General features: G+C 41.3%; 1 protein-coding gene across 5 annotated transcripts in view; it reads right to left on the bottom strand.

Moving 5' to 3' along the window:
* RBMS1 (RNA binding motif single stranded interacting protein 1) overlaps positions 1 to 17,149 on the bottom strand; it is a 207,908-nt gene extending 190,759 nt beyond the window's left edge. For 2 of the 5 annotated variants that reach the window (XM_040644589.1, XM_040644591.1), the window contains exon 1: positions 16,708 to 17,149. In XM_040644589.1, the coding sequence (XP_040500523.1) occupies positions 16,708 to 16,782 (75 nt within the window). In that variant the 5' untranslated portion in view covers positions 16,783 to 17,149. The remainder of the gene's footprint in view (positions 1 to 16,707) is intronic. The other 3 variants (XM_040644595.1, XM_040644598.1, XM_040644599.1) reach the window with 3 other exon arrangements.
* Positions 17,150 to 17,467: the final 318 nt, after the last annotated feature.

Below are 17,467 nucleotides of genomic sequence, written 5' to 3'. Positions count from 1 at the left end.
ACACACACCCTCCCTGTCTCTAAAAATAAATAAATAAATCTTAAAAAAAAAAAAAAAGGAAACAAAACCATCCATTAGGAAAAGCGGTAAGCAGCCAGTCACTTATCCAACAAATATTTAAGGAACCCCCAACCTCCCTCTGTCTGTCCACCCTATTCTATGCCCTGGGAGGCTGACCTATAATGCCCTGCATCAAAGGAATCCTCTTCCCTCCAGGTTCCTACTGGCTCCAAAAGAAGGCACAGGCAGGAGATTCCTCTGTGGGAAGAGAGGGAGGGATATCTGCCGAAGATGGGTTGGCCTTCGTCCTCGGCTGAAGGTCACTGCTCCTCTCTGGCAGCCCTCTTCCCAAGGCTACCCCTCTAAGTTCCAATAACGGCTCCCGACCTAGCCCTTAGACCCTGCTTGCAAAGGTAGGTGCCCATCTTTTGCTGGCCTCAGAATATGGCATTATTCCTTTCTAGTTTCCCCAATTTCTGCCAACACATTTGTAAATATTCTCATTTATTAAACATCCTTTAAATACCAAGTTTCAGTATATGCTAAGTACATACTTTATGTTTCCTACCAGAACCTTGATAAACATAATCACACACCCTTCCACACAGTTCTGGCTCTTAGAGACCTCCAGCTAATCCTAAGAAAATATATTTCTCAGAAATGTAACCCTTCTAAAAAATTTAAGTGCTTTTCAATAACAATGCCCCAACCATATGTTATTTAAAAAATTACACGGATCAAGTAGAGACTGCATTTTAACGGGCCTCCCATTTCTATACACATGATATTCACTGTATTTAACTTAAGGCAGTCATTGAATATTTCGTTTCGGTACTTCAAGAAGCACTTATATGACAATAACAGACTAGCTTGATAGTAGTGATGGGGTCTAGCCATGAACACGGAGCCCAGTAGGAAAGCTAGAGACTGAGAAAATTATTTAGGTAATTTAGACTAACTGCCCATTTTTAGACTAATCACGTATGTATTTTAAGCAGAAGCATTTCATTCCTAAAGAATTCTGCCTCTGGTTCATATTTCTTTTTATCATATAAGTAAACAAAAGATATGGACTCAATTTAATCAACATTTATTAAGTACCTACTATGTGCAAAGCATTTAATAGGCACAAATATGAACAAGACGTACTTCTTGTCTTAGAATCTTACATTCTTATAAAGGAGACCACAGGTATACAAATTACTGTTAACAAAATGTTATTTTAAACTGTTACTAAAAATAAATATATAATGTTTTGCCATGCTTTCTCTTTCTGATATCTTCTGACTTTTTCAATCTTTCCCCTAACATGTAAATTATATTATAATGTAAATTTATTATACAGAACAGTCTAAATGAAATTCCACTCGACAGGAGTTAAAATATAATAAGAAAGGGAAAAATCAAATTAGTAAACTCTCACATCTCATTTTAAATATCCTAAAAACGAGATTTTATGAAGTGCCTATGAATGGCTACATAAGAGTGAGTATATAACCAACAGAGAATTTGATATGTCTGCCTCAATTTGCCTGTATATTCTCAACGATGTGGGTAAAAAATTGCTCGAAAGCTTCATCATATGTTGAGGAAGTTAGATGAAAGCTACTCCAACCAGAAACTTCTGGTTTAGGAAGTAAACTTGGACCAGGCGGGAAACTCCCTGTATACTGAGAGACAATAATTACTCATATGCTTATTGGAACCCTCACTTTCTTGTACTTGACGTCACTCTCGTTGAACATGTACGTTTTAACTGAGGCAGATAATGCGCAGGACTTCGAAAGTGTCAAGCATGCCCACCCATCGTCCATAGCTGAATATTAACTAAGTAAAGGAAATCCAAATACAGGCTACTTCTGTGTTTGGACAGAGACTCAGAGCAATTTATGTACAAACATTAACAATAAAATGTGCTGGATCAACATGCTTTAAGATGATATGCTCGATCCACCTGAGAGAACTTTCTAGCTCAAGCAGTCAACTGCTTGGTTAAAAAAAAAACAAAAAACAAAAAAAAACCACCTAAAATGTCTAAAAAGGCATGTGTCCCCCCAACCTTGAAACATCCCACCACCCTGGAAGCCTCCCTGACTGCACGCATCAACTACCAATGGTCCACAAACCACTCCGTCTTCTCACAGATAATACAGACGTCCTAACCGTATTTTCCATCGCTCACAGCCCTTTCTGCCATTTCCTTTTGTGCATCCCGTGCCTTCCAGAGTTTTCCAGTTATGGTTACACACACTTACGGGAAGAAAAACAAAAAGGTTTGAACCAAGCAGTGCAGAGGATTCTTGCTACAGTGAGAAAAAAACAAAAGTAGCTACGGTTGTAACTTGCTTTACTCAAGCACGCATTCCTAAGATGCTGGGTGTGAATCAAATATAACAAAATATCCTCATCCTTTCCAAATGACTGAAATTATTTCAGAAACTATTTTTCTTAATATCTAGTTAGTCTTTAATAGGCCACGGTTCCTGATGGCTTTAACTTTAAATTATACTTCCTGTCAAAGAGGCAGTGATCTACAACAACCTTTGAAATACGTAAATGAACTAAGGATATATTTTTACTGGTGAATCTTTTGGTAAAGTGTGGAAAAATCATTCTTATTTCTTTAAGATCTCCTAATTTCTCCTGTAGTTGCTTTCCCTAATGCATGGCATAAAGCCAGGCATGATATTTTCAGCTAGTGTACTTAATGACTATATGATAAAACAGCATGAGGGAAACGCTATGTCCAAGTGGTATAATGGGCTTGTTGATGCCACCCACTGTGCATTTTGTTTTCCCAAGGTTCCCCTCATAACTGACTAAAACAGAGTTCCTAAAGCCTGATCATATGATGAGTGCTAAAGGCCTCCAACTATGTTCAAATATCTCATGAAAAAACAAGAGATGCTAGAGACTAGAGTGGTGTGCCTGGCATTAGGAAGAAGGTGGTTCCCATCAGAATGGTTGGCTTCAAGAAATAAAGAGGTATTTAATCAGAGGCTCTGCGGGTTTTTTCCTGCGGCAACCAAACACATTACAGCAGGTAGTGACGGCAGGACAGAAAAAGGTTAGCAAGAATGAAGTAGTTTGGACTCTATCCTGCTAGTGTGGGAAAGCTCCAGGCGTGTTGAAAAAATGAGAGGGTTTTGGCGCCGGACCCAGGGCTGCAAAAACAAAGACGTTTAGGAACATGGTAAAGGAAGAATCCAGAAGCAGAACAAGGTCACAAATGGGCCAAAAGCCGTGGAGGATGAGCAGAGGCCAGCTCTGGGCTTCCCAGCTAATCTGCAAGGTTAGAAACATGAGAACAAAGCAGGATCAGCTCTGGAGACTGTCCTGGCAAACCAGGAGAAGCAACCAGAATAGTGGAAGGGAGTGCAGAAGTCTCGCCGGTCCAGCCTGCAGGGGTGACCTCAGACACAGTGACCACAACTGGCTTCTCATCAGATAGCGGCTGGTGACACTGGCCCATTCACACCCTTCGACCTCTGTGATAAACCTCCTGGAATGACTGCTAGAACTGTGTGTGGCCCCTCTTTTCTCTTCCTCATCTCCAGGCCACTGCACTGACCAGTCATGTGAGATCAGGCCTGGGCCCCCCAACCCTTGCTCTGTCCCTGGGAGCCAGCCCAGCTTCTGTCTCTCTACATTGGGGTAGCTTTCCTCACCAGCACAGTGAGAAGCCTGGACCGGATTATCTTAAAAGTTCCTCCCAGGTCTAACATTCTGTGATTCCTGGATGTTACAAATTCCCAGAATCATAAAATTTGGAGTTGAAAGGAACTGCGGAAGGTGTCTATTCAACCTTCTGCTCAACCTAAGCGAACCTAGCCAGAACTAATAAGCTCTGCAAGTTCTATGTAGTTGTTTCTGGCTGGCTGAATACAGCAGTCATCAAAGCTTAAAAACCCTAACTATAAAGCATGAACAAAACATGTGTAGGATTTTTTAAACATTTAAGAAAAAGCATGAAGGAGCCAACGCCCATGGAGCGGTATGTTCTGCTGCTTAGAAGTTCAGACCTGAGCAGCACTTCCCAACCTCTGTGGGCACAACCTCCAGGGCATCTTGAAACATCACAAGCAGTGTCAGAAAAGTCTCCAAACAAAACTAATTTTCAATTTCTCATTAGGCTTATAAATTTATAAGACAGGATGACGGGATGGCACATCAAATAAAGTCTCAGAAAGGAGAATAAAAAGTACTAAGGGGAAACGCAGTGATACTCTGAAATGCATTCAAGAAAAATAAAAAAAAATGTCATCTGTTCTCAAACAGTGTGCTTTAGTTAGTCAGCTGCTTTTCAAAACTAATTTTGATCTCTGATCATAAATAGCCTCTCTCCCTCTTCAAAAACATCATTTTCTTAACAGGGTCTATGCCAACTATCATACTACAGATCTTGAAGACATCATTGGTTGTATTTAAGAAACAAGCATTTAAAACAATACTTTCCATTATGTCTTATTATCAACTACTTAAAAGTCATAAGTTTGCAACACAAAACAAAATAAAAGTCACAAGTTCATCAATACTTAAGAAGAGCTATATTTACAGTTTGGAAGACATCAAATTCTCCCAAAAGTAGCATACAGATTTCATTAAGCCCAGTCCAATAAAAATCCTGTATTTCTTTTTTGTGGAAATTGACAAGCTGATTCTAAAATTTATAAAGAAATACAAAAGATCTAGAATAGTTAAGACCACTTTGAAGAACATACACTTAATATACTGCTATAGTAACTATGACCCTAGAGTACAGACACAAGGATCCACATGGAATCACACAGAAAGTCCAGAAAAAGAAAACACAAATGTGGTCACCTAATTTACAATAAAGGCCACAATGAAATCCAAAGGGGAAAATGAAAATGTCTTCTCAATAAATGGTGCTGGATCAACTAGATATTCATATGATGGCACACAGTTGGGGGGGGGACAAGACTAAAAACGAATCTTGACCCTGTCTACACCAAACACAAAAAGACAGGTGAAAGACTAGTGGTTTCCTTCAGGGAGTACAAACTGGGGAGGGACATGAGGGTGCTTTTCAGGTGCTGGAATGTTATACAGCGACCTGGGGGGCCATCCCAAGAGTACATTAATCTCTAGATTTAAAATTTGTGTACTATACGCACGTTCCACTTAATAAAAATTTTAAATAAACACACAAGTAAACAAAATTATCCCACTGTGCTCCACGATGGCCCAAATCATGTCTTATTTACATATCTGCACCTTCCAGGGCCCGATACAATGCCTGCTCGGTGTTTGTTGGATTTTATTAAATTTGCCAGGTAGCTCCAACTATGTGATCTTAACGAGGTGATTTTGGTACAATATGTCTGAGTTGTCAATAACAGAACTATAGCTGTGCGCATTTGGCAGACTCCTTTTAAATTCCCAATGCATTCATATTTAAAATATCTGGCTTCCCCCCCCCAAAAGAGGGAGATAGGAACATTTGCATATTGAAAACCAGCCCCATTTTCAGGGTTTAACAAGATTCAGATCAAAAAGGCAAAGGAAGAAAAACAAAGAAAGGTGCTGCCATGTGGCGCCCTAGCAAGCAGATGTTCATTAGGGCCCAGACACACAGATTACTATCACAATGTACTTATCTGAACATGCTATCGTCAGACCACACAGTCAAATCAAATTCTGAAGGCTCAAAGGATGTGCACAGAAGAACATCCTGTACTGCTGAAACATGAATCTGAATTCTGTGACAGAGACAGAGGGGCAGAAAAGAACACCACAGATCACCCACTGTCATTTTAAATCCTATTTATACATTAAGAGATAATCTATTCTTTAAGAAAGCAATCAAAATCAACATTTAAGATTTCTGCTATTAAAATGAAAATCTAAAGAACGATGACCAAAGAAGCATACCTTTTTTTTTTTAGCCTGTAGCAAATTAGACAACATACAATACTCTTGTGATTCTTTTTAGATAAAGAATCGTTCTGTGAAATATTCCAGAAACAGAAAAAGACGGTTATATGTGATTTTAAATATCAGTTTGGGTGAAGAAAAATGTACAAGGCCTACCATTTCACTACCTCATATTTAAATTCTAATCTCATTGGGAGGACGCATTTGTCATCAAAATACTTTCTATTATGCTAATTATGTTCTCTTTTGTTCAAAGTATTACATCATGTCTGCACTTCTATAACTACATTTATACATTGCCAAATAAAATTTTATTTTAAATTTCCATATAAAATTGGATAAAGAATCAGAAAGAAAATCTGATTCAAAGAGGCAATTGTAGTTAGCAAATTCTTAATCATAATCTGTAGCATTAAGAGGTAGTAAAGTTTTTGGTTTTTTTTTTTTTTTTTTGGCCAAATTAAGTCCGACACACTTGGTCCCTGATTTGGGCCCACTGCAGTGGGAAGAGCTTGTATGCAACAATCACCATGGTAGATTGACCAGGAGCACAGCACACACACCTACAGCTGGTGAGAAGTCAGTCTAGAGGGACACCGCTCTTCCAGTGTAGGACGAAAAGTTGGGGGCAGGAACAGGGGAGAAGGGAAAAGAAGGAGGGAGTAGGGGAAAATGTGAAGAGAGAGTGGAAACACACTCTTGAGATCACCCAAACCCATCAAACCCATGCACTTTATCCTCACCCATTTCCATTTTGTAGGCCCTTGGGTCTTGTCTAGCTCTTCCCCCCCCCCACCCACCCGGAGTCAAGCCACAGTCCAGAAACAAAATACCAGGGGTCGATGGTCTGAATCATCCTCTTAAGCATTGTTTGGTTCCATTTTGATTTCCTCTCAGGGTAGGGTTCTTAACGTGTGCTCCACAGGCTGCTTTGGTAAAAATCTGAGGTGAAGCGGAATGTGCCGCCATTAGATGCCCAAGGTCTGGAGTTCCCCTATGAGTTACGAGCCACTGTTGGACCAGGACTAGAGGAAAAGAAGAGAAGCGCTGGAACAGGACAGTTTGCTCTTTGTTGTTTTCATTCTTGTTTCCAGCCTCAGAAGCTGTTTGCTTGATCTGACGCTCAAGGAGAGCAAGGAAAACTGGAAGGCTGTAATAATGGAGCCCGTGACGAGCAAGGGATGAAAAGCACTAATAGGAAGCTTTGGACTGTATTTTTTAAAGTGAGATTTTTGACTGGGGGTGGGAGGGGAAGGGAGCAAGAGATTATCTCTGAGGCCAGCACCTGAACACAGGTGAGTAGGAAGCTAGTCTCCCAGGGAGTGAGGAACAAGGAGGGCTCCCAGGCTCTCCCACCGCAGCAGGAAGCTCCCGAGTTCACACCTCACGGGACTTCGCAAGCAACACCTCCCATCTCTTCTGGAAACCCAGTCCCCAGGCCTAGAAGCTTAAAGCCCTACTGAAGGACTGCAAGGGAGCGCCTGTCTTCCCACTGCCCCTCAGGTGAATTAGGAAAACCTACGCACTCCCCTGAAGGGGGCAAAGATGGGTTCCTGGAACCTGGAATTCCAACTCGGAAAACTCACGCTCTCCCCCCACCCAAACGTTGCACAGTGCTTTGGTCCTAGGATGAGATTAGTACAGAACAACCACCTGTGAATTATAAAGTGGGCCACTTTTACAGGCTCTTAAAGGCTGGCTGGGGACCCTACCATTAAGAATAACAATTTATATTGGGCGCCTGGGTGGTGCAGTCGTTGGGCATCTGCCTTCGGCTCAGGGCCTGATCCCGGAGTTCTGGGATCGAGCCCCACATCAGGCTCCTCCGCTGGGAACCTGCTTCTTCCTCTCCCACTCCCCCTGCTTGTGTTCCTGCTCTCGCTGGCTATCTCTGTGTCAAATAAATAAATAAAATCTTAAAAAAAAAAAAAAAGTAACAATTTATATATGAAATATATTAGATGAGTTTCAGGTTCTAGATAACTGATAAGTGAACTTTTTAGAACAAACTTGAAAACAATTCACTTGTAAGCTAAGTTTATACCCAATCACTGAACAAATCACATAGAGCTCTAGAAAAATGTCTGCCAGCTATAGAATTTCTGCTATAGAAAATTTTTTGGTAGTCACTTCTTTTAGGGTTGTTTAAATTAAAGTGTGCAAATAATCATGTGGAACGAAACCTAGGAAGAGGCTGAGATTAGGAACTTTTTTTTTTAAGGCTTCCATCTTTAAAACAATGAAATTAATCAAAGGTGTGCTTTGTGAGGCAGAGAAGGTTTTGGGAACACCTCAGTTAGTGACCTGAAAATAAAAACTGGCAAATTTTTTTTTTTATTAATGTCTGTATTGGTCAAATCCTGTTAAGTGATGAACCCAAATGCTGTTGAGAAGACAAAGGTAAAGTTGATAGTATTACAAATTTCTAATAAAATCTACTTTTGCTTACAACCGAATATTTTATCTGAGACTTTATTTTATAAGCTGGTATTGTTGGGGCACCTGGGGGGCTCAGTCAGTTAAATGACTGACTTGATTTCAGCTCAAGATCCTGAGATCAAGCCCCACATCAGGATCACTCAGCTGCCGAGTCTGCTTCTCTCCCTCTCCCTTTGCCACCCCCACCCTCCAGGTGCACATGTGCATGCACTCGCTCTCTTGCTCTCTCTCTCTCTCTTGCTCTCTCTCAAATAAATAAATCTTAAAAAAAAAATGTATAAGCTGTTATTGTTACTCTATAGGCAAGGAAGGGCTTAGAAGTTCTCCAATAAAAATATACTACCAATTGCAACTCTCAAAATCACTGTGTTTAAAAAGTGTTAAATAGGGGAAATAGTATAGTGTTATTTGAGGAGTTTAAGTAGAATAAAAATGTAAGTTTAAAATCTAGAATTCATTTTTGGCAACTTTGATCTCCCCCCAATCACCAAGAAACTTAAGAGCAGTATTCCATGATGTATCCATCCAATTCTGCCCATTTTAATTAGTAAATTTTTCAACTGATAAAAATAAAACAAAACAAAGCTGGTATCATCTAAAATGGGGCCACACACTTGCAGAGCTGGGAAAATGATGCACTTTTCCTACAAAATTGGTAAAAATTATTTGTGATATCTATGAAATGATTTAGTTTTATTGCACAAAACCTTTTCCTAAAATCATTCCTCATCTGGGATGAAGCCCAATAGCACCTATTGTTCAATGGGCAGCCAGAAGGGTGGGTTCCATGTCCCCCAGTGAGGCAAACAGAGGACAATATGACTCCTGAAGGACTTAGTTTCCTTTGCAGAGATGAAGAAAGCTTTTTTTAGAATCAAAGCTAGAGGATAACCAAATAAAAAGAATAGTTATATCTATGAAAGATCATGAATAATAAAAAAAGGGTTATTTTCTGAAGAAATAACAGCTCACATTGGATACATTATCAACATGTAGATTGCAGGCACACGATGATGTAATTAGCAGCATAACAAAACTCTAGACATTTTCTCCCTTTGCCGTGAGCAAGCCTAATAAATTAGGAGAAATAAACATCATTTCAAATGGCTGAAAACAGTAAGAGTAACAATTCTGTATAACCATTATGTCATCATTTAAGCATTATATTCTCAGCCTGTCACAACCTGAATAGGTTGGCTTAGTAGCACATTTATAAGCATAAAACTTGAAAAATAATAATGAAAATTAAGGTAATTGAATATGAAACTTTGAGGGGAAGGCGTTAAGGTAAAGTACCAAAAAAAAAAAAAAAGTGTTATTCTGTAAAATTCTAAGTACTCATAAGAGGATTAAAAAGGGCAAAAAATATACAACAATGCTGATTATAAATTCAAGAAATTTTCACTCATTAATCTAAAGCCCCGATTTCTTTCTAAAATTCCCAGGTCTATTGTGGCCTTTATTTGCCCTTTGCTTTTTCTCACAAAACACGTGGCAGAGTTTTTAACCCCACGGATCTTAGTGCTTTGTCTGTCACGCAGACCCTTGGTATGCTGCCTTCCTGGGTGTACGATTTCGTAAATGTTCTTCTTCACTCACTTCTTGTACTGTGTCTATTTTGTCCTTCCTGGTAGCTGGTGAGATGCTGGAGAGCAAGGACCAGATATACACTTCCTAACCTTTTCCAATTTCAAGTGCAGAGAACGGTGCTCTGGGATCACTCAGGAAATATAACCGATTAGTTAGTATTTCAGTCCTTCATGAACCTTCGTGAACCTCAGCAATTTTTCAACAAGCTTAACACTTAACCTAATTCCAGCCCACGTTGGAAATCATCCACCAGACATTGTGTTTACAGTACCAGAGTTATAAGCAAGTTAACTGCTCATGTTAGCATCTAATCTCACTTTTAGGATTTAGGTTTTCATATTTGTCATCTAGAAAACTGTTCTCCATTTTCTAAAATGACAAACGCATCCATTTAAGAATTAGCTAAAAGACAATGTATGGAGGACAGCGTTCAGTTCTGCATGTTTTCTTTCCCAGGAGGTCTAGCTGTTGATTTTTGCCCCCCTCCGTTTCGTCTCTCTCTTTCACCATCTTTGACATACTTCTCTTCCAGTGCTTATTTGAAAAATTAAAATATTAATGCAATTATGTTAAGGGGACAGAATACATTAAGAAAAAGTAAAGAATTCAGCTATGGGAGATACATATTCAGTTGATTTTTGGCTTAGCCATCACCATCCCCTTCACACTTTCCCTTCATATTAAGAAATGATTAGGGGTGCCTGGGTGCCCCAGTCGGTTAAGCCCCAAGACTCTGGGTTTCAGCGCAGGTCATGATCTCAGGATCCTGGGATCAAGCCCCTCATCAGGCTCCAGGCTCTGCTCTCTCCGTGCTCAGCACTCAGCAGGGAGTCTGCTTCTCTGCCTCTCTCCCTCTCCCTCTGCAGCCCCCCCCACCCCGAGTCCCCCTCCCCCACAGCTCATGGGCTTGCCCGTGCTCTATCTCTCTCAATAAATATTTTTTTAAAAAAGGAAAGAAATGTTTAGTTTCTACTATCAAATTTGTGTGTGCGCTCAAATTTGCATGTACGTTTCACACACCTGACTCTAAGGAGACATTCTGCCATGCACCATCATCTGGCCAAGCTCCCACCATTAAGTCTGTCTCATCCAAGTGTACCTCTCATGAGGCACAGACCACTCCCATCAGGTTTTACTGTGTATCCATTAAAATAACGGAACAGAGAAACCAGAACATTTAAAATAATTCCACATAAAATCTCCAACTCCAATGTTCAATTTTAAATACATGGTTTGATTTTATACCAAATATTATGGCATTGCATTTAAATCACTCACATATCATTACTACATTTTCTTTAATAAAGCTATGTTACATTGAACATAGTACCTGTACTTAACAGCAACTCGGTACAGTTCTGCTTATTCCTCTCATCCCAATGAATGGGGTAACAAGCTAATCCCGATGGATGTCATGTTTAGGGTTATGCAACAGTCAGTAATTGAGAGAGAACTAATTTTGAACACCTCAATGCTAGTTTATAGTTTAGCTGTTATCCATTAAACGAATAAATGTTTTTATCGAGTCTGAAATACATTTTTTTAAAAAGGCAATTTTCTTGAAAATTGAGCAGGAAAAAATTGGAATTGTGTTGGTGGGGGTCACTGACAGGAAGCAAAGCCCAGGCTGAGTCACCAGTTCATCACATGTAACACTTCCCCCCTCAGTATAATACTATGAGATTTTTTTTTTTCTGGCACCATATGCTTTAATGAAGAATGTACAAAAAGGCACTTTGATTCCATAAATTAAGCATTGACCAATTAATATGCGATTCCTCTTAAGGATCCTAATTCATAAAACAGCTTATAGTTGTCACGATAGGCACAAAATAAATCAAAACACAAATCAAACTATAATAAGATTTCCATAGAAAATTAGACTGGATTATTACATTTGTCGATTTTGGTCTACAATTCTTTTCCTGGTCTAAAAAGGTTTTGCATGTACTTATTCTGAATAATAATAGTCACTAACAAGCATTTATTTAGCACCTACTGTTCTGTGGATCAGGCAAGAAACTAGGGAGGTGTTGATACCCCTTGCAGAGAGCCATACAGTGGGATAGGAGGCCAGGCTAGGGCAGAATTAACATTAGTGAACTGAGCATCCAATAAAAAACAAACTAGACAAAAAATTCCTCATCCTTAAAAAGAATGAACAATGTGTAAGTGTCAATATGATTGTACTAAGCACTTACCCTTTCATTCCACATATCCCTCGTGTGATTTTTACTGGTTAAGCAGACATGGCGAAAAATATTTTATTTTCTGAAAACCCTCTATTTAATAAAAAGAAAATGAAGAAAGACCCCTTTGTCTTTAACTAAGACCCATAACTTAAAATTTCAGTACTCATTAAATAAGCTGGGGTAATTTTAAAGTTTCCAATAAACGATTAAGCGAAATACAAAGTCTGAGTAAGATATCAGTAAAGTTTAAAATTTTTTTCCTTGAAACTGTATTCCATGGAAATTGCCCATATTTGAACTTAAATTTAAAACCAAGATTGCCAACCACATAAGGCATATCTAGTTATACTAATACTAAATGATTGAAAACTCTCCTACTTCTCTTCACTTATCTTTTCCTGTTTCTTCCTAGTAGCTCAAGATTTAGCTCCCAACAAATAAAAATCTAATAGATGCTATGGGAAATCCAAAAGAAATAGCTATTTGAAGGGAAGAATGCTACAATAGTGCATGATAATGCATCTTCATTTTAACCATCCCATGACCTTGAGTCTTCCCACACCACTTCTTGATAGCCACGCTCTCCCACTCACCTAAAGAACTAAGGTGTATTCAGAAGGGTGTAAAATATTGCATGGCTGTGTTGATATATTTAAGCAAACTTTATTCTCTGTATAAATGTGGTTACTTTTTAGGGCACAAAGCACCCTAAGTCTTAATATCATGCCTCTGTATGGCTCAACAACCTTAATATATTCAGTAGCTCTATGTATCAAATCATTTCCCCTAATTCCTACAGAAACAGATTGACACAATATTCCTATGGCTACTAAGTAAAAGTTAAGAATTCAACAAAATGTTAATGCACACAAAAATTCAATTCAGAAAAACTACTTTGTTCTACTTGCCTTTATTAATACAATCCCAAATTATATCACCCATTATTTTTCACATTTTGAAGCTTAGGTTCAAATACATTCTTTAGCACACACTTATACAAATAGAGCTTTAAAAGAAACTTTTGTTTTAGACATTTCATAAACGATACTGTTTATGCATAAAAATTTTAAAAGCAAGCTTTGAATATGGTATATTTTATAGAAATATCTTTTGATAACTATGAATAAAGATCACAAATGTGTCAAATTGCATTAGTTGGTACAAAATATTAGCTAAGCATATAAAGAACATTTTGTATTTTCCTTTCTTCAAAAGAAATAGAATAAGTATTTCAATTCCCGTTTGTATTTGCATACATGCGTTGGCAGTAATGTACGTTGCAGTATCTTTGAAATAAACAGACCGTGAGGGGTGCCTTTATACTAAGTGAAATTAATACAGCCAATGTTTGAAAATATGCACATGCAAATCTTTAGGTTAAGATATGTTAAATTATCAGAATTCTTTTCTGTGTAGCTGAAAAGTGGATACCAAATTTAATTTTTCCTAATATAGCTTAGGTCATTTGTAATTCAGAAAATCCTTTAGAACAGTATGTGCTTATATTTACAAAGCTACATCAAACTACCTCTCAGAATGAACGTGTCAGGTGATAAAGGGAGCCTGCTGTGATAAGACCACCCTGACAGAGGAACACAAAAACTCCCAACACGCATGTAAAATCGGGTTACTTGCAATCTGTGTCACTCTGCACTAAGATATTATGAAAATTTCACAATCTCCTTCACTTCCCCTCAGGTCCTGTCCTTTCACAGCATCCTCAGATTTACTTTATGTTTAATGCAGCTGTACTGTTTTTCCAATGATTTTCTCTTTCTGTCAAAGTGCAAAACATACTGATATGGTCACACACCGTAACAGAGCTCCATAGATTTTTCTTGTCGCTGCTGTTAATAAATGTAGAAGTAACCAACATGTTTCTATGGGGGAAAAGTACTAAATAAAATGGCTAAGACAGACTCTGATTGGATGATTAACTCAAGAAGAATCATTTGACATAGGTTAGCTTTGTAAAGTATGGTAACAAAACTCCTTTCAAGTGCCGTTCTAATTGCTATGTATTCCTTCAGATGAAAAGAAACACAAAGCCATCACATCCGTCTCTGGATCGCAGGTTTGAGTCAGATATGCCACTCCTCAGTTTTTGATACAGCTTCCAAACAGAAGTTTCAAAACAACTTGACTAGCAAACACATCACTGTACTTTAAACAGACTGATGTTTTCTATCCCATGTTTCAGGAAGGTTAAAAGACACACACACCTAGGCAAGGACCATCACCAGAGACCAGACTCTAAGAGAGACTATTAACTCTTTAGGTAGATTGGCCAACACCTGTTTTTAAACTAACCACGAATCAAACGAAGTCTCTCTCTCTCTCTCTCTCTTTTTTAAATGACTCACACTACCCTGTTAGCAACAAATATGTCAGGGAGAAAAAAAACAGAGGTAGGTGTTTCAAACTGTGCTTACCTAAAATCTGCATCTAGTCACTTTACATTTTAGGAGATGCCCCTTTCTGAGATAATGAAGATTCTTTACAATAGGGAATTTAGGTTTAATTGTCAGACTTGAATACCATGCTATGTAGGTCAAGTCAGTACGTGTGTCTTTCTCCTGAAACAAAGAAATTCAGGAGTAATAGGATTTCAGTTCATAGTAGAAACAGCAAGATATGTTTTGAGAATGTCATTTACTGTAACACAAATCAATATTAAATGCTTTATGCAGGAAGCACACTTTCAGAAAATGGGCCCTAAAGCTTTCTGGGCTCCGACCCTAATTACTGGAGCAGGCTCTGGCCGTTTGTCTCTCTCTTCAATTATTTACGGGGCAAAAAGAGCCAAATGGCATTGCATTAGCTATATTAAATGCTATGTACTTGGTTTCTAACTTACTAATGGTACATAAAATTACTAAGGTGAATGTGCCTGTAGAAACACGGCCCTTTTTCTTCTTCACCTGAGTGTATGTATTTATTATTCATACAGTTAAGTGTTGAATAGGCTGTCCTTTAGGCGCACAATGCCGCATAATTTAAACAAGTGCATTAAACATATATGATATCTAAAAGGTAGTGCATTGCTTATACCTCAAAATTTCTTTGAACAACCTGTATTTACATTGTAGCTCACAAAAAAATGAGCACCTACCTTGGGTCCCTGAAAGCAAATATGTGGGGACCACACAGAAATGAATAATGGGTATCCTCGCTTCTACCATCTTGCAGCTTTCTGGCTACCCAAAGTAAGATGCATATTGGGGGGAGTAAAAAGGAGGCCCTTGATTGCTAGAAATTTCTGGTCTCAGGGCTGACAAGTGTCCTTTTTTTACGTGAGCAAATGCAGAGCTATGTTGTAGGTACATAACATGGACCACACACACTGTAAGAAAGGAAAGCTTATCAAGATTGAATCAGAGATTCTTTGCACCAGGCCAGGAATGTCCTCTGCCAGCAAGGAGGACATGATTACAACCTACCAAAATAAGTTCAGGCACTGCACCCATACTTGAGTCTTTTGCGATCTAGAAGGGCACTGGAGTAGTGACAGAAGATGCTAATCGCTGAAGAGGGCTGGTGCATCCAACCTCAATCCTCCCAGATTATGAAAGAAGCTTCCAAAGCACTGAGACCCTCAATCTCGATAGGCCCAATACATATATATGTGTGTCTATATATGTATGTATTTTTTTATGCGTTCGGAATGCCTCAAATCTTACTAAAAATAAGGTAGGCCCACTAACAAGGCACCCAGGGTCCCTGGAAAGTCAGTTGCAATTTGTACGCCTACATGTCACCAGTTGTGTTACCTAAGAGTATGCCAAGGCCACTTTTGAGAAAGCACCACTGGAAATGGATCTGTGGTCAACATATAGGATAGTATTCTTCTAAACTAAAGTCACTTCTTTTTCTGCACTGAAATCTGCCCATTGTCTTCCTTTGCAAAAGCTACAGGGAAGATTAAAAAGGACATCAATGAACGGTGAGTGAACTTTGGCCACTTTTCTACCCAAAACACCAGCGTAAAAGTAGAAATCAGTAACCAGGTGAAGTGCCACACCGCACAAAGATCAAGGCAAGGGGCGGGCGCGCAAGGCCGGAGGCGGGGAAGAAAACGTCCCGTCCTCCCCCCCACCACCACCCCCAAGCGCCAGTCATCGCGCGCGCGGGAGGTTGAGGGGCGTCCCTGGGGGGCGGGAGGCTGCGCACCACTCCGAGGGAAGGCAAGAGTTACCGCTCGCAGGGCGAGGCCCAGGAGAATCGGTCGAAAAGCCGCGCCGCCCGCGGGTCCTGCCGCGGGGCCCCAAGCGTCCGCGGCCGAGCCGCCAACGCTCGGCGAGGGGCGCCGCTCGGCCCCGCGACCCTCCCCGCCTCCCGGGCCAGGAAGGGGCCGGCGGCTCTTTCCTGTCTAGTCTCTCCCCCCACGGCTTTCTGTAACCCGATCCCCGCACTCCTCTCCCCGGGCAGCCGCCGCCCCGCGCGCCGCCCCGCGCCACCCAGGCCAGCGCTATAGTTAGCAACCCTCCATCAACTCCGCCGGGGGTGGCGGGGGCTCGCCGCGCGCGCCCCTGCCCGGGCCCGACCCGCGCGCGCCCCCGGCGTCCCCCGCCCCCCGGCTCCCCTTTACCTTCGCTTGAAGATACTGGGGGTAGTAGTAGGTGGCGTACTGAGGGTACATCTGCTGTTTCCACACTTTGCCCATGAAGCTGGAAGGGAGCCTGCCGTGAGCCTGCCGTGCAGGGTCGCGGGCACTTTGGGGTTTCCAAGTCTCGATCTCTCCTGCCTCTCCCTTTCCGGCGGCGGCGGCGGCGGCGGCTGCCGCTGCTCCACCTCCCAGCCCGGACCAGACGTCGTCGTCGTCGTCGTCCTCCTCCTCCTCCTCCTCTTTCTTCTCCTCCTCCTCCCAGGCAGAGAGAAAGACACCGCAGAGCGCAGAGGGCACCCCGGACAGGGCGCTCCCAAGGAGTTGCCTCCCCGAGCCCGACTGCTCCGAGGCTGCCAAGGGCTGGCGCGCGGGCCGCGCTCCGCTCCGGCGAGCAGGGAGAGCGGGGCTCGGAGGTGATCAGTACAAGTGGAAAGTGCTGCGGAGGCGGCGGCGACGGCTACGCTCGGTGCCAGGCGGCATCTGGGGTGGGTGCGCCCGATTGGGAGAGGGGAGAGGGGCTGGCGCGCCGAGGCGGTGGGGGGAAGGGCGCGCGGGGCGGGGCTTGGGCGCCGCGGAGCCCGGGACCCGCTGGAGGTGAGGGCTGAGTTTTAACCACTCCTCACCTCCAGGGCTCGCGGTTGGACGGGAGGAAACCCTGGGAGCCCGATCGCTTTGTGTCGGGGGTGGGGGAGTGGGGGTGGCTTGGGGGACCCAGTTTAAGAACTGCAAAGTGGACACCTCG

This window comes from Ursus maritimus, unplaced genomic scaffold (assembly GCF_017311325.1).
Source record: "Ursus maritimus isolate PB19 unplaced genomic scaffold, ASM1731132v1 scaffold_1, whole genome shotgun sequence".
Classification (NCBI taxonomy): domain Eukaryota; kingdom Metazoa; phylum Chordata; class Mammalia; order Carnivora; family Ursidae; genus Ursus; species Ursus maritimus.
The sequence above is the reverse complement of the archived record's forward strand: the minus strand, read 5'-3'. Positions and strand labels throughout refer to the sequence as shown.